A 21,080-nucleotide genomic window follows, 5' to 3' on the forward strand; every position below is an offset into this window, starting at 1 on the left:
TCCACAGGTATTGGGCACTTCTGCATGGCTCGCACTCTGTACACAGTGATGATGCAGTAATTGGACACGCGGAGCCTGTGAGTGTTTCTGTGGTTAATGGGTCTTGGTGCTCATAGATGGGATCAGAGTCCTCCACCCTGATCCAGCAGATCTCACCAGAGAGCAGGAACGGCACTAGTACAGAAAGCTGTGGAGACGAACAGTACCTGCTGATAAGTGTAGCTCACATACTACAGTTGTAATCTAGTATAATTATACTTATAGGCAACTAATTATACGATTCTGTAATAGTAATACCTCGATACAGTAGATGGTGTTTTTTTCCTTCGTCTCATAATGATCATCGTCTTGCATTGATGGCGATCCTGCTGAGGTCTGTATCCACTCTGACTCAGAAAGGCCTGAATTCTGAATTTTAAATAGGGGCAGGAATTTTCACTGGGAATAACTGGAAATAAGATCTAGGATATTAAAATCAGCAGCAGGAGGAAGGACAACGTGTCTCCTCCCTATTTGATCTTCCCGAATCTCCAACATTTAAAGTGCTGACGGTTTAGGAACCAGCTGGTTTGGTGTGACTAACTTACAGCATCTCCCTTAAGCTCCTAACGACCAAGGATCCATTAATGCAGTGTTTCTTGTTTCCTGTGTGATGCTGTAAAACAAATGAAACTTGAGTTTTTCACTCAATCCTCAAGTGTGCTGTTTATTTTGGGATGGGCTGATAAGGAGTTTGAGGGAAAAGGGTTCAAAATGATCCTTTAGAGCAGCGGTCCCCAACCTTTTTTGCGCCATGGACCGGTTTATGCCTGACAATATTTTCACGGACAGGCTAGTACCGGTACAGAAAAAAAAAAGATTTATTCATAACACACGTGAGAAGACCCAGGAAAACCGAGTTAACGATAAAAACGATAACAAAATAACGCTAAAAACCAATAAAACCCCTGAAAACCTTTACAGCCTGCAATAAAATGTCACATTTACTGCTTTGTCGGTGCAGGAAATGCTTTGTGCCCACAAGTACGACCTACATTTATCAAATGTCCTTTATTTCTTAGGTTCTAACTGACTTTGTATTGCATGATTCATGGTCCTAATTTTGTTCTTTAAATTATTATTGCAAACATGCCAGAATCCACAGTTTAAAAACGCTGTGTAGTCTAAAAAATGCAAATGATGCCATATTTAAATGTGCTGATTTTCATATCTTTTTTCAGCTCTTCCGATGTGGCCATATGACTTTTTTTTTAGTTGAGTAGCACTTATTGTGAGTCCTTTTAAGATGTTATGTATCGTGCTGGCTTTGCGGAATTTACACGAGGTACACAAGGTTTAGAAGATTGCGTAGGTGTGTCGACTCAAAATCAGGTCAACCTTTCAGTCACATGCTGAAAACTGGCACTCATGTGAAATATGGGTTTCAAAACCAGATGATCTGAAATGTGACACATCCTCTGTGCGTAATTCAGAACGTATCCTGGCCATAAAAGGTTTTTGCACTCTTCACTTCTATGCCATTCAATCACTGAGTTCTTAAGTCCTCACCGATACAGAAAAATGATACTGCCTGTGAGATGTACATGAAATCAGCATCAAGTTATGATTATAGTACACATTACATGCACCGTGATCCTTTAACTTCAGACATTTGACCCACCATGAAACGTCAGCTGCACTTTCATACTTGGAGAAATCATCAAGGCCTATATCCAAATGTAACTGCAGTGCCTCTGTTTCTAATCCTGGCAGGCTTCATGTGCACTTTGGTGTAAATAGAAGCTACACTGACATCTTGGAAAAGCTGATCTAATGTAGGTGACTCACATCAAAGTGGCTCTGTCAGGAAACTCACTGTACGCCTTGATCGCTAAGCTGGGGAAGACCAAATTCTTCTCAGTCAAGAGATCAGAAGTACAGATTGTTTGATCCAGTCAGCCATTCAGTCCCCTTCCATCTCAGGGAAGGCACCCTTGGAGGATTTTAAAACTAAAAGCATACAATATAGTTGATTTACCAGAAAACAATGTTTTTTTTGGGGGGGGGGTTCTCCAAAATTTAACACTGCTATGAAATCACAAGACTAAAATCGTCTGTCTGTTCATTGCATATTTATAATGAAACAATACATCTTTACACACTGAATTTAGTCAGATCATTTGTTATCAATGTTCACAACTTAAACAAGCTTAAAAAGGACCAGTCAGGCACATATACAACAAAGATCATACACTTATAGTAAAAACGCGATACAACAAAAATATAAAACAAATATCACTTCATTAACTTGCAGCATTTGGAATCCAGTATTTCTAAGAAGTAATAAACATAAGCCTTTACATGTTCAGAAAGTAAAAATTACTTTTTTAAATAGAAAACAATTGCACTCCTTTGTACATTCATACAAGTAACAACTACAAAATAATAACGATGAGCTTTGCTTGTCAGCAGTCCAGAACAAACACACCAACAAATGAGAAAAAATATTTCATTATGAAACCAAATCCTTCCTCTCAAACAGCGAGAAAGCAACAATAACAACATCTGCCGGACCATTTTCTATAAAATAGTATTAATATTTACATCTTAAATAACATTTTTTTTAATTTTTCACAGACTCCAGTCATGAAGTTCTAAAAAATCTTTTTATTTTTTTCAAAAACCTTTTGTTTTACATCCGTATTCAGTACACAGACGTGTGAACACCTCTTTTTTTTGTCAGATTCTTCCTTGCGGACGGTTACCGTGGACTGAGGGTGAAGTTATTAGTGCCTCGTTTAGGTCAGAAAAAAATCAGAGAAGGAAAGACGAATTTATTTTTCCATCTTTCCTTCCATGTTAAAGTTAGGAAAACCCATTTTTAGGCAGTATATGCATAGCTTTGATATTATAAAGACCTCTCACTATTACAAAAAAAATGCACCTCCCTGCTCATTGTGTATCTTTTTAGTGTTCCCTTTTTTGTCAGTGAAATAGTGTTTATTTATGCTTTAGGTTGTATCTATTTCTATTTGTACCTGTGTACTGCTTATTCATTTAATGGCTTATGGGCTTTAAAACACGATCCATCCTGAAGCATACTGACAAACATCTTCTGAAACATCTTTTGTGCCGAGGTGGTTCCAATGATGCGGCTGATCTTCTTCAGGCCTTTGAGCAGATAACGTGGTGCCTGTTGGTTGCGCAGGACCCTGAGACTGTGAGACAGAGCATTTGGTAGGTCCAGGTTGTGGTTTGCTTTTTTCCAGAGGTGAAGAAGCTGCAGAATGTACTGCCTGGGGAGGCAAGAAGAGACCACGCCCTGGACATCCGCCTCCTTAACTTTCACTCCCGGCAAGCTGTTCGTTACCTTCATGAGGTCGTCGAGCGTCAGGTTTTTTAGACTGCTGCAGCGGGAGACCTTCCTCTCACAGTGGTTCACACCTTCAAATAAAGTATGTTTACATTAGTACACCAATGCAAAAATTAAATTAGCGAACAGATATGTTGAACAGGGCAAAATAGCATGTGAGCACAACACTCAGACGCTGCTCATATGTGTGGTCAGTTTGTGCGCTTGATTTAAATATTCTCCTCCCTGTATTTTGCACCTTGAGAAAGAAACTCACAGCAACATATGTGCAACTAGGTCAGTCTCTAAAATCTCTGAGTCTTTTTTCCTTTTTTTTTCTAAACAAAAACCCAGTTTGTGCTGGTGCAGCATTCTTGTAAATCTTATTTTATACCTTGTATGAAGCCATACAGCTTGTCCTGGTCTTTGTTCTGCTCTCTCCACAGTCGCAGAAGGTGGAGAACCTGCTGCTGGGGAGAGCAGGTCTTCTTCAGCCTCTCCAGGCTCTTGCGATCCACCCTCTTCCCAGGAAGACTGTCCAACAGTCGTTCCAGGGGCACCGAGGAAAGTCGCAGCGAGGCTAGCGACTGGAAAACCGCCTCTTCACAAAGAGTCACATCTGGAAAGAGAAGCAAAGTGGGCTTGAAAACACACACATGCACAAAAGTTCTGGATAGTGATGCTTGACATCCATTTGCTTAAACCAGAAGGAATTAACATATGTAACATATGTAACATTTGTAACAACCTGTTACAAATGAGTAAATGTTCACAAGTAATAAAAACAACTTTAGTAAATTCCAAACCATTGGCCGTATGTATTCCAGTATGACAAGCGGGCTGGTAGAGTGACACCTGCCCAAACATGGCCCAGCTTTTAGTACAATGCTTGACATCTTAGTGCGATCAGCTATGTTAAACATATTTATGTCTTTTAGATCTTTTATTTTTCTCCCCTTGTTTAAATCGGTATCTGTAGATAATGCCAAACTAACCTTAGAGGTTCCCACCTAAGTCCCAATTGCACATTTGTGGAGCGATTCCACGACAGTTTGTGGTGGCACGTTACCGCATGTTTGCACACTTTAAATAGACATCGCTGTGTAACTGACATTACACACTATGTTTACTGACGTAATAGTTTCACTATGTTTTGCTTATTCATCTGTGTCACTGCAACTCTTCAACCATAAAATCAACAGCAAAGACTCCATAGTCTCCACCTTAATAACCTCAATCTGGGAATCTGGGATAACAACATAAAGTAACTTTAATTTCTTTTTTTTTTTGTTCCTAATTGAAGGCAGTTTAAAATTAGATATAACGGATTTTAACATTTCAATGTTTCATCAGTTTACTTCTGCATATTTTTTGTGTTTGCATGTGTTTTGCCTATGTTTAGAGTGTTGCCTTGTAATTTGACCACGAGAGAACCACAGCTGTCTTTTCTTTCTGTTACTCATTGGGATCACTCCTACTAGCCGAGCCAAACTGTAGCCGAGCCTGTTGCTCTACATTTTTTAAGGCAGCCAAGCGAACATTCTTCTTCCTGCTTTCGCTGAGGACACTCCCAACCGGACACACTTCATATAATGTGCAATTTCACATCCTTTTTATTAAAGATGATGTGAAATTACATCAAATTTCATGTTTCATGTTGATCATTTCAGTAATTTATGAGTGATGTAATTGCGGCTCGCACCACAACTAACAGTGACTTCCTGGTGGCTTAATACCGACTTTGGGAATCCCAACTGCTTTCAATTTTACATTTTTTGCTCAGAAACACTGCTAAGCTGTTCCAGGATTTGAAGCAGGCACTCTGCGGTGGTGTAGTTACCAGGAAGGCAATTTGTGAATGAATGTTTGAGGAGAGCATCACCCTCCCAGAGGGACCACAGCTTTGTGTGTTTTCGTCTAAGTGTGGCATATGAGTGCGCCAGGGTCTGTACATCTGCATGTGTGTGTTCTCCAGTGTCTGTGGTTTCTCACGGTCTGGGAATTTAGTGTCATACTTGCGGCTTCTCATCTCAAATTATCCTTCAGCATCTGTCACAGTCAAAGTCTGAGTAACAAAGAGCAACCAGCGTGCCTTGCGTCTCCTTTGACTCAGTTTCCTCTGTTATTGTGTTTGGGGATGTGACAGTTAAAGGGGGTAATTGATCCATCATGGGTCTTTTTGACAACAATGCCATAAACATCCAGCGTTCAACCCTTTGGTTTTCACTGCTGTGTTGGTTTTAAGGCACGCAAGAATTTGCAAAAGATTGGAATCTGGACAGCGAACCTGACCGAGGAAATCCCCTGCCTTTAGGAGTGAAAACGACCACATGTTTGAAATAATTCACTTCAAGTTGATTTTTAAGTTGTTGACAGCTGAGGTTAACTCAACAACACTGGTGCATGTGTGTGTGCGCGCACATTTATGTGTGTGTGTTGGATAAACACTGTGCTAATGATCAACCCAAATTCCAGGATTAGTCCTAAAACGTTCCATATGATCTTTTTCTGCAGCGCCATGCCCAACATGACAGCGCGTATGTTCTCACCAGTCTGGCACAAAGTGTGATGATGAGAGCACTCCAGCGTTGCCTTCTTGTCCGGAGTGCCACACTGGCTGTCTGCAGTGGACGTGCCCCATCTCAGTGTCTTGAGGCCCAATTCTGAGCAGTTCGTGTGAGGCTGGCACGGCTTGGTGGAGGAGCCACCCGGGGAGAAATGACCATCAGGGCAAAGTTCACACACTGTGTCACTCACTGGCGTACCTGGAAGAGATTTACAGAGATACGTTTTGCAAATGAAAACTGATAGAAGTGACACTTCTGAGCATGTGAGAAAGCACCTAACCACAGATTTTTTTTCTCATCTAGAGCTTCAACTGAAACTCAGCCATTTTCACCATTTAGTGCAAAAAGAAGCAGATGTGATTCTAAGAACCGCAGAGACATGTGAAAGCTCATCCTACTGAGAGCGTGTTTCAGAGAATGACTCATATCAGTCGTAGTCACTACACCGCCTTCATTCTGTATCTTACATGCTCTTACTATGATGTCATGTGACTTAGCTGCAATGTGATTTGTCAGCTGATTTTTTTGCAGCCAAAGCCACTTCTAATAGTAATACGTAGGCATGTTTTGAGAACTTTATTTTACAGTTGATTTACTATAATATGCTGCGACTTTAAAACTATATTTAGATACGTGACCTTTTGTTTTTATAATCTCATTCGACAGTTGCCACAATAACATTACAGGAAACCATCACAACTTCTGGTATATGACCATCAGCACGCATGACAGTCCATGAAGTGGAACTAGTAATCACATCCTCATTTTATTTTGATCTTGAAGTGAAAGTGCGTGGGACGACAAGCCATGCTTATTTCAGATTTAACCTTTGATTAGTTTCCCGCTACCATGGTACAATGCGTCCTTTCTTGAAAACATATCGTCAAATAGGAAACCATCGCCTTATATGCATAAAAAACAATCAAAAACGTTTCCTCTGCGAGTCATGACAAAGCATGTACTGTGTCAGATGACAACGTGACAGCCTATAACTGTAGTATGACGGTTATATTTTATTGCTGACTTTAATGTCAATTTCTCAGAATTTCCTCTGCGGAAAAAAATTTAAAGAATGCATGTCAGCACTTTGCTAAAAGAAATTGCTTTAGATCTGATTAATGGTGCACATATTATCATTAATGTTTATGAAATACAAGGTTTACTAGTTATTGACTAAAGACTCTAGACACGTATAGATGAAACACATTGTATGAATCATTGATTTGTTGTTCATCAAAGTTTTATTATAATGACAGCTTATAATAGTGATAATATTAACTACTACTATTGTTAGTAGTTGTAGTTGTAGTTTTGTGTGCAGCTTTCGATGCTGCAGTTGTTCAGTCTGCTCTAGAAAACTGGTTTCCAAGTTAATTACTGCTGATTTATTTAATCAAGGAAGTCGTCACCTGACTAAATAAATGTTGAACAAAAATAAATCTTGGGTATTTTGGAAATTTTGATGATCTAACACTTGTTTGCCTAACAATATAATGATCAAACAAACATGGAAGAGGCAAAAAAAAAAAAAAATTACTCACGAAAACTTGATTTGCACGCTGTTCCCCCCTCCCCCCGTACTGTCTACCATATTGATCGGATTCCAAAAACACAGATGAACCACATAGCAAATCCCATTCGGAGAATGACAAAGAATTCTAACCAGAAACAAACAATCAGGAGATCAAGGGGGAAAGGACGGAGTCATAAAAGGCTTGTGTTGTCAGAAGACTGACCCAGCATCCTGTGGTTTAACCACAGCTCGAGGCATTACATAATAAGTTTTTCAGCTTCAGTGGGGGGGGAGATCCCCTAAATTGCTGTCTCATGTCTGCTGATTGTGGATTAAGGTCAGTGGAATTTATGGAAAAAAGTATTGCAGGGGTCACATGATAACCACAATCGATGGAAAATGTTGTTTCATCCTTGTGATTTCTGGACTCTGGTCCAAAGTTTAACATGAAGTCATGAGAAGGTTGGTGTTAGTTTATGCTGTGGTTCCAGTACAAATACCAGATTCAGTGCACTGGTATGCTTAAAATCAGACTTTCTCACCAACAGTTCCTACAGACACACTAAGGAAGGAATCTGAAAAAAATATCAGATTGGATATCCACTATGATATTGGCGCATGGTTATTGTATCAGGTGTTGATGGACACAATACCTCTTAAGCATGAATGATAGTTGCATGGACTCACGCAGCTGCAGAACATTAAAAACTCACCAGCCACTTTATCAGGTCTTTGTCTAACTGCTTGTTAACAGAAATATCTGGTCAGCAAATAACATGGCAACTAGAGTTCAAACTAAACATCAGAAAGGGAAAGAAAGGTGATTTCAATGGCTTTAAACGGTTGGTGCCAGGCAGACTGGTCCAAGTATACAAAAAACTATCTCTAGGGTTTATAGAGAATGGTCAGAGGAGACTGAACAAATGGCTTTGAGCTTTTAGGAAGGCAAGAGGCATATCTGATGCTCTTCTGCATACCTCTTACGCAGCAGAAGACCACACCGGGTGCCACTCCTTTCACCTAAGAGCAGGAAGCCGAGGCTATCACGAATCCATGGATCCGTCCTGCTTTGTATCAGTGGCTCAGATTGTTGTTGGTGCTGTTATGTTGTGGGGATATTTTCTTGGCACAATCTGGCTCCCTTGGTAACAACTGATCATCATTTAAATACCGCAGTTTATTTTTGATGACCATGTCCACCCCTTTATGACCATCTTCTGGTAGGTGTTCCAACAGGATAATACACCTTGTCACAAAACTTAGAACATCTCAAACTGGTCTGAACATGCACCTTTGGGATGTGATGCTCACAAATCTGCAGCAACTGTGTGATGCTGTCATGTCAACATGTAATCTGAGGAATGTTTGCAACACCTCCTTGAATGTAAGCCACAAATAAGGCTCCAACCCAGCAACAGCAAGGTTTACCTAACAAAGTGCCTGGTGAGGATAGATATATAGTCATTCCTGTTACAGTTCTTTAAAGTCTGCTGGCTGTGTTGTAGTAAACTGCTACTATGCAGAAGTCCATTTGGAGCCTCATGCCAACCAATAGACCTGCACGGACCATCGCATATACATATACACAGAAACTACAGCGTAATTTTAAGTCTTTGTAAGGTCTGAGAAATCACACTGACTAAGTTGAAACTGCCGGAGAAACTAGAAACTGTTGCATCACATTATTTCTAAGAGGAAGCACAGGAAGGGCGAAATAAGTTGATGACTCATCGTTCAAGTTTCCTCTTTATGCTTTACAATTTGCATTATCAGGTACAAAAGGAACAAATGAGAAAGTGCTTTCACTCTTTCAAAATGTCACATTATCATCTGTTGCTTACTTTTAAAACCGAAGACAACAATACTGTGCAAATAATAATTTATCTGAGGGTTGTAGACATAGAAGATTCATAACACTCTGATTAAGCTTCTCTGATTTACATAAAAACCTTTGAACACTACAGGATGTGATAAAAACAAAAGTCACAGATAAAGCTACATGGCTAGCTTTGAAGGCCTGGAATCAAAGGAAATGAGTTATAGCTATTATAATGATATATACATTTGCTGTGGTTCATTTGGCGCACACTGAATGACACAAAGTAACCTGAATTTTCTGAGTGATGCCAGTAGACAGTTTGTTTTCACGGTTTGATGAACTCTGGAATGGACAGGCATTTCTATAACTAGTCTTGCTGACCATTCAAAGGACTTCATATCACTAACAACACAGACTAAAGTGGAAGAGACTGAGTCAGGTCAGACATGCTGTATATCAGTGCTAGAACACATGAAAGTTCTGTATTAGATACATTTTGTGGAGAAAGGCTATAGTTACATATTTCACACCTTCAGGACATACGTGACTGTTTTATTTGCACAGACACTTTATGATGTCAAGACTAACTTTTTAAGTTCTCCTGTTGACTCAGAAACAAGTTATCAAGTTATTTTGTTTTTTCTCAACATGGACAAATGCATTTATGCGCCAGTTACTCAGCTTAATCGTGCATATGTAGCAATAAAGTTGTTAAGATTGTTCTTAGCTACAACTTAACTGCCCGTTTCACACATCTAGCGCTCTAGTTCACAAGTACAACAAAGCATGCTTTGCATGTTTTAACAGCTACATCAAAAACCCTGATAGCCTCTCACTGCCAGGAAACACAGAGCAGGAGATGGTGAAAATACCTCTGTGAGGAAGACACACAAACAGAGAAGTAGGACATTTCTAAGAAACACTTTAAAAAGGTTTTTTTCTGTGAAAAGGGAGATGCTCATCAGGAATGGGTTTGGTTCACATATTCGGAAGAAGAGGAAGAAAAACCTGGTGTCTGGTGATATAATTAAGAACATATCAGAATGTGAAAATGTAACTGACGCATCTCTCTGCTTTATCAAAGTTCCTGACAGGCCAGTCCAGTGTAACCCGCCCGGGAAATTGGTGAGATCGAAAGAAGATCAAAGAAAAGATACTTGTTACAGTGACACGCAGACTGAGTGTCCCTTTGAGCACACATACTGCACTTTTCTCATGTTTACTCACTAAGATAAACCACTACAACTGTCTAGTCTACATGCAGACTGAATTTACTCTTGCGCTATTACAGACACCTGATGTCAGCAAAGTCAAATTCCATTGTACACGGTGGGCTTCATACAGCCCACTTAGATTTTAAATGGGCTGGACCATTGAAAGCCCTTTCCTATCAGTTTAACTATGCATTTGATATGTGAAATAATATAATAATATAAAATCTGATTATTTATTTTTAAAAAGTATAACGGAGTGTTTCCCCCTGATAAAGGAATCCTGCAGTAAATGAAAGAAACTGTTTATTTACATGTATTTCCTACTGCCTACACTGTAAGAAATAAAAAGGTTCTGGCAGCTTGTCGCCACAGAAAGTTTTTGTTCATTAAAAAAATGCCTATTTTATTTATTTATTTATTTATTTTACTGTGAAAAAATTCTATAGTAGATCATAAAAAAATGAATTGTTTCTGTCATTGAATTGTTTATCTGTTATTTCATTACTTTTGGTGCCTCTGGGGGAGCGCTTTATCGGCAGGAAAAGCTTTAAAATGTATTAAAAAATACAATTGAAATTAAAAATGTATCTCCTTTTTACACTTTCTAAAGATTTCCAGTGGGCTGGACTGCAGTCTTTGTTGGGGCAAATCTGGCCCGCGAGCTTTATATTTACACTCCTGCTTCTGGTAGCAATCTACTCATTTAAGTCCAATTTACACAAAGGTTTGACGTCACCCTGGAATCTCCTTTCTTTAGGAGGAAAAACACATTTGTTTTATTTGATATGATATGGAAATAGTCAGAAATGTTGTAAATGATTACCATTAATCATAAATTATTGATTGCTTTTAATATACATAACATCTGCAGAGGCCCATTTTTCCACTTGAGCGGCCTTTTGTACAGCTGGAAACAGTTTCTCTCCCTAATCAAGCAATGAATTTGGCTACTTGCAGGACCACAGAAATATCTTCACAGACCGCTGCCTTAACAGAAGTAGCCTGAGTTAACCACAAAAAAAGAAAGCAGGAGGCGTCAGTGCAGAATGCCTCCCAGGTCCTTGACTGGCAGCTTCAGGAAACGGTGGTTTGTGAAAGGAACTTGATTTTTTTTGTAAAACAATAAATTTGCAAAATGTTGCACCGGAACAACAGCTGCTGAAAATGGGCCTCAGTAGCAATTTGATTAAAAATCATTATCTATTTATGATTTTATTAATTCTTAACTGCCTTTTGCAGAATTTCTGATCATCATTTTCAGTTAAAAAAAAAAAATCAAAGCATTTTGTGCTGCCCAAACCAGCTGTTTTCGTTTTTCAAACAATTTCTATAGAAACTGCTCAGTCTGAATAATATTCTTAATGTGGATGTTACTCTTACCTAAAGCTGCCACTCCATATCCAGGTGAACAGGCCTTGTGTGCGATACAGAACTCTATCACTAGGTGGAAACCTGGAGCACATTCGCACAGCTGATCATGAGTGCTGTTGCACTGCTGCTTCACTAGCTGTCTCTCCTTACACACCTAAACGGGAACACAGAGAGGTCACACATGTGAAGCTGTAAAGCTGCACACGCACAGAAAATGTAGGTAAAAGCTTATTTGCATGTGTTGCTATAAACAACACAGCAGTTCACAGCAACGCAGGTCATAAAGAACATCATGCTTCCGCTCTGCAACTTGTCTCAAATATCATATTAGTCTGTTGGGAAGACGAAAACTGAAATTTAAAAGCATCACAAAGCAGACATGTTAACAATACAAGGAGTATCATGAAAAAGCGGTGATTGCGTAATTTATCTGGAGTTGCGGAGGAGAAACATCAAAACTCTGGGGGAAGATCATTCTACCACAATGAGCAAACTGGGACTTTCATTTTTAGTAACAAAAACTGAAGTGGAAATACTGGCTTAAAAAAAAGACAAATGCAGCACCAAAACATAAATAAACAGTAAGGTCATGCATCTTGGGAAAAGACACCAGCAAAGCCACATAAAAGCACCACTGAAAAAAGCTGGAAGACAAAAAACTAAAGGTATGTGCATAATTCCTGACCATACTTTGATTTCAGCTCTGGGAAATTCTTTTAGGTATGAGACGATACATTGGGGAGATCTTTTTTTACTACAAAATCCAGTAATTGTCACAAAAACCAGTCAGTTACGGTCTGAACACACAACAAAGGAACCATTATCGGCCTCATGAAACATGTAGCCCTAGTTTCTATTAAGAAGAAAAACTAGAACTGAATGTTAGGTTGATGGCCTCATACGTACCGAGGTGCAGTACTGGCATTTCTCCCCCCAGTGCCAGTTCTCGGCGAAATGCCTGTCAGGACAGGGCTGGCACTCTGTGGGCATGTCGGCAGTGCAGTGTCGTTTCACTGCTGTGCCAGGTGGGCACTGGTTACACGTGAGGAACGCGGATGTCGCGGGGTCACGGTGCTGGTACGTTGGTTGTTCAGCTTGCTGCTGAAAGGCCCAGGAGAGAGAAGCTGTCAAAAGCTGCAAGAGAAAGAAAGTAAGCCGCTTCAGGAACTGACTCAACAGCAGTGACAAAATCTCTAATGAAACCCATCTCGTGAACAGCTTCACTTTGGCAAAAGAATCAAATATTTTTATATTTTGGAGCACTCGCCAACCCAAAGATTCCAGTAAGAACGAGTTGACTGTAAGGTCAGAGCAGTAAAGCTCCTGGTGGACATAAGGTCCTGTTCTTTCTGCTGCTCTTCAGAGTGCAGTTCAGAGAATCAGAATAGACTAGTTTCCCTGAAATTGATAAATTGATTACTCTATAGGGACAAATTCTCAGGAATAACACAAGTGTATTTTAAACTTTTGGGGCAGTAACGTCCCTTTTTTTTTTGCCTCAACTCGTCATTATTTTCAGTAAATGCTTTTTGTTGATCTCAACTTTTAGGATTAATAAAGGGATCAAAATGATTTTATTGGCCTTCTGGCATCATTTCTCATCTGTTTGACTTTAATCCAAAGCTTTTTAAATGAATTCAGATGTTTCAGTCATGCCAAAATTTTCTACACATTGAAATAAAAGAAGTGCATGACACAGGATTACAGGCATTAGTTGTGCAGCCTTGTGTTCTCTGCCCTCACTAGCAGTTCCCTACCCATGCCGGCAGCCCCGTAAGCTCGGCTGCTTTGCAGCTGAAAAGCATCTGATGTGATTCAGAGGTGATCTATCGCACTTTAATACTGTCCCAGATTAAGATCCACACCACACCCACACTCTCCTCAGCCACCCAAAACCAGCCCATCGTTATGGATACTCTGTAAAGTGGGTGGTTTTCAGCGAGGCTCTGACAAGCCTGTGTAACTAATGACAAAAACAAGCCCATGTATCATCGCCTAGGCAAAAACTGAAACGCTTGGTTCATTTCTAAAATATGAGATATCAGTTGGTGAGCATGTTTAACATGGAGCCAATCTAGCTGGTCGAGGGCACATGCAGACCAGCTGTCACACATTAGGCTTCTTCCACTCAAAGGCCCTTAGCCATTGGTTCTTTGGACTTTCCCGTTGGCCCGGATACATCCTCACTGCTTGGACGACTAACCAACAATAGACCGTCTTGTATTGTGTGTGAGTGTGTGTTTGCATGTGGTTTCTTGCTTCATATCATGTGTGCATCTTCAAAAATAAATGAATTTGTATGACAAACAACTAAAAAAAAACACCCATGCATGTGTGTGCAGGGGTGCGAGCATGCAGGAATGCGTGCGCGTGTGAGTGTATATGGGTGTGTGCGTGTTAGTCGATGTTCATGTCCAATTACCATCTTCCTCAGAGCTGGTTTGCGCGCTCTGTGGTCTCCTGGCTGCTGTTCATAAAGAGTACTGTTGGAGGTTACTGGGCTTTCCCCATTCACCACCAGAATACAAAACAGTCACCCACTCTGTTCTACAGATTACCCGCAGCACACCACTGATCTCCTTCCTGCGTGCATGCATTTGTACTTATCCCATTCACCTTAGAACTCGGAGCCACAAAAAACAGTCGACTTTGTGCAAATGAACATGCAACTAAAGAATGGCTGGAAAACCAGAATGTGTGTGTGTGTGTTACATGATGACTGCCTCTGTATCCTTTAATCAATATTGAAGAATTAAAAGAAAAAAGGTCTTTTCACCAGAAATCTACGCGTGTTTATGAGTGGGTGTGAGTTTGGGAGAAACAGTGTGCAGTACAGCTGCGACTTCCCTGTCCTGCCACATGTTACTGAACAAACTGCCCGTTCTACAAATGACTACAAATGACGTGTTTTTCCTAAGCGTCACTGCGTTTACGTCCACACTACTACTCTACGTGCACCCTGCATATACGCGTTTTGTTATTTGCGTCATCTTATTCTGTTTCCCTTTCCAATGGTCATCACCGAGGAAGACGGCAAAAAATAGATGAATGGGTTTCGCACACCATAATAGAAACCTAACATCAAACAGCCTGGAGAGCGCAGTGCTTTTCCCGGCAAAACCTATCGACCTCTTCCACCGAATGTTCAGTGGAAGGCTTTCATCAGCGACTTGCTGAGCAGTAGCATGACTTTGTTTGTAGTCTGGGTGGCCCCAGCAGGATTCAAACCCATAATCATAGTCTTACTCCTTAAATTAAGAAATGTGTATATACACTCCATTAAGCCCAGAGACCAAATCCAATTGATTTAGAAACAGGAGAGTGGAGTATGCTGAGTGACTAACAGAGGATCACCTGGATCATCCAGGTGTGGTTTACTGGCAGGACAGTCCAACCCTCGGTCAGAGCCCGTGATAAACGTTTGCCCCTTTTGTTTTAGAAATCCGTCAAATGGCACAATAGCTTGCCATGTGCATGCTTGTCCCTCCCTCTGTCTGTCTATATGTGCTTTCTGCGTCACATTTTGTAACCAATTTCCACCTCCCTACTAGTTCCACCTGCGTTCTCTCATTTAGTGCTCTTTGCATGTACACTGTATAATCCTGTCTTTCCCCTCTGTATCCCTATCACGCCTTTCATCTTGTTTCAGTTTAGGTTTTGATGTCTAGTGCTTGTACCTAGTTTTGTTGGACTCTCATGCACCTTTTGTTGATTTTAATCTATCAAAGTTCATTTTTTTATTGTCAGCCCATCTGTCCTTGTTGTCCTGCCTTTAGTACTTTTTGTGAAACAAGTTTGATTTGCCTAAATCTGTGACATGCGAGCACAAAGCAGTGACAGGAAATGTATAAAAGGTAATAAAAATGAATGAGTACAATGATGCTTTTTAGGTTGGGTCTGAGAAATGCCTCGGTTGTGCAGTGTACCGATACACAGTACATGTGTTCGGTGCACATCTTCAAAGTGAATGAACCAGAGGCCTGAGAAACAGATGTAGCAGACTTTTAAAAAAACAAAAAAAACAAAGTAAAACTCAAGGCCAGCCCTCATAAAGTATAAGAAGTGTTTGACAACAAGTAGTGTTGTTCAACAGATGTTTGACTCCATATTGAAAGATTATTGCATATACAGATGTTATCTCTTAGATCATCTGACTGCATGTACGCTGTATTGTTTTTCAGAGAAGGTTCTAGACATTATTTAAGGCCCTTCCTGCTTTCTGGTCACTTTCTGATGGGCAGCACTAAATTATCCCAACCACCCAGCACGGTAGCTTTCTGCTACTGAAGAAGAGAAAATGTCAACTTTTTAAAAATTAACTCACTGGGATGGACGTCCTGTGGAGCATGTGACTCCATCTATCAAGAGCTACGGAAGATACTGAACTTTTCACCCGTCTGTCTCCTTAGAAGCTGCCATCTGACGACATCATGGACGACCACGGGAAATCTAAATTACACAGCAGCTAGGGGCCACTGACAGCCATAATTATAATGTTAGCATCATCAGAGGAGTGCTTAGCAAGGGACATATCCTATTTGGAGCTCAGCCAGCTCAGAGGAGAAAATCAAGGGTGAAGGTACGGAGGTGGTGATAATTTTCTAGCATTCCTGTGCAAAAGCCCTTGAGCAAGGCAGAGCAGCTGCTACATGTAAATGATTGCAAGCGACGCTGGAAAACGGCTTGCTGGAAAACGGCTTGCTGGAAAAGGAGGCTCAAAAAGTTCCCACATTTCTGTGGATTAAACTAAAAAGTTTGAATAAAACAGTCTATATTTATACTGGATAAACTCGCTTCATCAGATATAGTTTGCTTATATAACCTGTGCCAGCGAATCCCGTTTGAACTGAGCTGAGCAAAAAGCTTCGTGTTTATGAGGAGAAGTTTCTACCAATGCTTTAACAGAGAACATGTGCTGCTTTAAGAGATGTTTTCTCTTTAATAAAGACAAAACAAACAGCGGGAGTGGGTTCCATGCTGTAGAAGGTGGTGACAGACATGGTTATATTGGATCAATAGCGTCTCAAAAGCGTCTCACTTGTGCTAGCTACCCACAACATTCAACACAAGTGATACCCAATCCAGTGAGCTATTTACTGGCTCTGAGATTAAGCGAGCAGAGGCACACACTTTTCGTTTTGTTTATCTGTCACTGATCTATCACTATGATGACATACTTTGACTGGAACTATGTGCAAATCTATTGCGCTGACATAAAGCAGTTTATTGGGGCCTTTTTTACGTCCCCTCTGACTGAATTTGTTTGTGAAGAGGTCAGGTCAAACAGGTCAGCTAGTACGAAAAGGCAAATATCAGTGTCCTATCGCTAACCGAATGCATTTCATTTGTGTTGATGTGTTCCGAAAGGTTAAACTACAGGATAAAATGATTCAAATGTTTTTATAAAAAGAGCTTGGGAAATTTTAATGCGATTTAGTAAATCACAACTGCATTATGAAACAGAAACACAATACTTTGTGTTGCTCGTGGAAAGATAGAGTTTGGACTATGCTGAAATGCAGCGCAAAAAAACAGACTCCGTGCTCGGTTTGCTTGAGGTCAGCTTTAAATTCATGGCATGAGGAGAAGAGCTGTGGCACAAAGGGATCAAACCACGTTGCACCAGCTTATCCACCAGGCACATGGATTCAGTTAACTGCAGAGCGCAGGTGGTCTGAGGGGGGATTCCAGCCTGTGTGTGTGTGTGCGTGTGTGCGCGTGCCTGCGCGTGCATGTGTGCCTCCGTGGGTGTGTGCGCAGGTCAATGTCTTTTTTCACTTATGCGACACACGATGCCACACCACATCAAGCAGTCTCTGCTCGGTGCGCTCACACCATGTTCTCACGCTGGAGAAACTTCTAATCTCTAACTGGCTGCTAGAACATTTTACAGATCAACCTAAATTACTGAGTCGTTTATGCACGAGAGCTAATGTTTATTGTGGATTTTGTGTCAAGGCGCTCTAACCCAGAAAACGTGCTGCCGTGCAAAAATCTTTCTCAGTCTGAAGGAGCCTTTCTTTGTGATTTTTGCTGGGTTTTTCTCTTTATTGTAAAAATGTTAAACAGAAAATATTTGGGCCGTTGGATAAACACACAAACATGCAAACTGTCCAAGTGATGGAGCTGTTATTTGAGAAAGTGCTTTATAGTTCTTTAGTTAAAACTCTGCAATAACTGAGCTATTTAAGACCAAATCTGATCACTTTTCTGAATTGCTACACCAGCACAACATTTGGATACAAAGAGGAGATCCTGTAGTTTTATGCTGTGATCATATTGAGGGGCCGAAGCTTTACTTCTTCTGCTTCTGTGATCACGCGTCACTGTGATTATCTGGACTGTTTTACTAATTTAAACGTTTGTGGTTGTTTTTATTTCTCTGCTTGCTGAAACCAAACCAAATAAATCAAACTGTTCTCGTGTTGTTACACATCTAATGTCAGGTAATCTTTTACTACAGAAATTTGCATCATATCAGTCATGCTGTTTTTAGAATGATTCATACAGTAGTAAGAGATAAACAGCAGGCTCTCTTTCTCCTCTTTGTATCCATTAATTGCTCCATCCCACTCGCCCCTCCCTAGCCACCCCAGGCTCCCACACACAAACTTCTGCTATCAATACCTACTGTTGATGGAAACGGGAAGTTAGGTGTATGGAAGTAACCTTTAGAGGCAATTGTTGCTTTCTGAATAAACATTTGTGCTTGTTTGTTTAAAACATGTTGCTGCGATACCTTCCTACCCGACTCTGTCTTTTCCCGCCATTCCTCACCCTTTCTCCAGTGTTTGGCCAAGTGAGCTCTCTGTAGCTTCTTCAGCCTGCGTGTGAACCTGCGGCTAGTTTTGAGGAAGTTGCTGTTGCTAATGCCAACGGCCACAGCAGAGCGTAACGTGGAGGCGGCGTAAAGATAAAGAGAACACAGATAGTAGATCATGGATAATAACAAAGGGGGAGAAAGCATGTCCATGCATGAGGATTAGAGGTAGGATTATCCAACCATGCTGGTTAACAGTCATGTTGACACACTGACAACAACAACAACTGACTACCTGCTGCTCTGACAGTGGTGCGTTATTTTTGCCATTTCAAAGAAAATGACTGTTTACATATTGAAACATGTGCCTTCATAAAAGCAGGTTGACAGGATGAACTATTCCACTGGCATCATGCTGGGCAATGACCCAAACAGATTTTTCTGGAGCCAACACAAGCACATGTGTGAGGAGTATGCAGAGCAACAGGAACAGCACACAGGTGCTGGAGGTGTATTTAAGATCCAAAATTGCAGTTTCCATTTACCACAGAATTGTTTTTTCAGACAGACTGCAACCAAGCCTGGCTGACAGGCAGACAAACAAGCATATCATGTGGTGGATTCAGAGGAGATGGAGATGTTGGCTGGATGTTGCCAGTCAAGACTGACTGAGTAAACAGTTGCCAGAAAGTTGCCCGTCTTACTCACCAAATGACTGATGTACTGGCCGACTAACTGAACGATGCATAAACAAAAGAGCAGAATATTTGCCTATTTTAGGACAGGCTACACTGAGTTAGAGGAACTAATCTGTACTGGGTATCACATTATATGGTCATATAAACTACTATTTCACAGCCGTGTTCGCTGAATTACGCACAAACAACACGCATCTTCCTAACTGACCGTGCTTGGCAAAAAAAAAAAAATCTCTCTTTTTCCTGCACTCTCACACAAGGCCAAAAGGATATTAGATCAGTGTTTTGGAGCTACAGAGTTTTATCTGTTTCTGGACTGATACCCATCTTGAGCATACATGAACATATGCAAAACCAGAAAAGGCCCCGACACAGGACGGCATGCAAAACACACCAATGGAAACAACATAAAAAAAAAGAACAAATTGGTGTAAAGTCAGACACACTGTACCATCTGCTGGGAATTCACCGTGCCACTCTGCTTTTGGAGGATAACATTTCATTCATTTTAATCGCGCTGTATTAAAAGCAATGAAATACTAGCCAGAGTCAACTTTAATTTATCTGAGAAAACTATAGATCGTGTTTGAAGATGTAGAGGCTGAACAGAGCAGTGAATAAAACATGAGCTCCATTCATTACCAAAAGCAAACAAATCCCCAGCATAAACAACACCGGACAATTTACTTGAATAGCTCTTTAAAAAAAAAAAAAAAAAAAAAAAAATCCTAACATAGCTCTAAAACGTACTACTAATATATCTGACTTTCTGCTATTAGTATAAACTAGATACAACACACCATAAAATGATATGCAAACTCATGCAGCAGATACACAAACTAGATTGTCATCTGTGTCTGATATGGAGAATGGCAGCCAAGTCTGAAAAGCAACTATATGCTCACATATTAATGCATCTATTAAAGCCCGATATAGCAGCATCAAATACCAGGACCGAACAATATTTAGAGGTACGCTTCGATTGTGGCGCACAGCCTAAAGAGTGGCCCCTCTCATTAATGGGGGGTCATCAAAGTACCTGAACAGAGGCGTGCTGCACAGAGGGAACATGTGGTTGGCAAAGATTGAGCTTTTCCTTATCTAGCCCTTAACGACAATACATGCAAGTCGCTGTATTTAAATTATGCCAAAGATCTCCAGATTTATTCGCATTTCTGAAATCTATGTATCGCAAAATCCAACTAAGGATCAGTAATTTAATATATTAAAAAAAACACACACACACACACAAACGAAGGAAAAAGAAGAGATGAAAAAGTCATTCCTTCAGAATAAAGTGCTGCTCTACTGCTGAGCATATCCAAGGAGCGGAGCTGCAAACACTTTGGCTACTCACCACCATCAGTTTCATCGCCGGTTTGGATTTGGCTATCCGTGAGCTCATCTTCTCTGCGTAAAAGCGAACTGCGGTATGATGGAGTCTCCATCAAAGAGCCTTTACTATATACAGGAGAGAGCGAGAGGGAGAGCGAGAGAGAGAGACCATGTGCCCACCCACGTTTTCCAAGGCACTGCCTTCTTCCCTCCTCATTCTCCGATCCTAAAAATAAAGTGCAGCATCCATCGGAGCTGCATCGCGATTAACCAAAACAGTGGATGGCGTAGGCGACATCAAAGAAAACAACTTCCAAACGTATCTTGCATGAGGTGGGTTCATCCATGAATTAAGCCAAGTTTGCTGGGTTTCTTAGGGATACAAATATTCCCCAAAAATATGTCCTGATAAATATGCCACATGTTGTAAGTTGAAAGGTCAGCCTGCTGCAGCCAGGTTACACCTAGCTAG

General features: G+C 40.6%; 1 protein-coding gene across 1 annotated transcript; it reads right to left on the bottom strand.

Annotated features, from left to right (window-relative positions):
• Positions 1–2,094: 2,094 nt before the first annotated feature.
• Positions 2,095–20,788, bottom strand: LOC120722235 (tumor necrosis factor receptor superfamily member 11B-like). The gene is made up of 6 exons (XM_040013140.1): positions 20,631–20,788; positions 12,722–12,949; positions 11,825–11,969; positions 5,881–6,096; positions 3,726–3,950; positions 2,095–3,423 (listed from the first exon to the last, which is right to left on the bottom strand). Exons 1-6 carry the CDS (start codon positions 20,676–20,678, stop codon positions 3,029–3,031), a joined length of 1,257 nt encoding a protein of 418 aa, XP_039869074.1. The 5' UTR covers positions 20,679–20,788; the 3' UTR covers positions 2,095–3,028.
• Between the last annotated feature and the right edge of the window lie 292 nt (positions 20,789–21,080).

This window comes from Simochromis diagramma, unplaced genomic scaffold (genome assembly GCF_900408965.1).
Source record: "Simochromis diagramma unplaced genomic scaffold, fSimDia1.1 OVJJ01000618.1, whole genome shotgun sequence".
NCBI classification, from domain to species: Eukaryota; Metazoa; Chordata; class Actinopteri; order Cichliformes; family Cichlidae; genus Simochromis; species Simochromis diagramma.

Excerpts from the sequence above, each read along its gene's own strand:
- LOC120722235 (XM_040013140.1), bottom strand. The coding sequence starts at position 20,678 with ATGAGCTCACGGATAGCCAAATCCAAACCGGCGATGAAACTGATGGTG. Across the intron at positions 12,950-20,630 it reads CGGCGATGAAACTGATGGTG|CTTTTGACAGCTTCTCTCTC; the intron begins GTGAGTAGCCAA and ends TTTCTCTTGCAG. Across the intron at positions 6,097-11,824 it reads ATATGGAGTGGCAGCTTTAG|GTACGCCAGTGAGTGACACA; the intron begins GTAAGAGTAACA and ends AATCTCTTCCAG.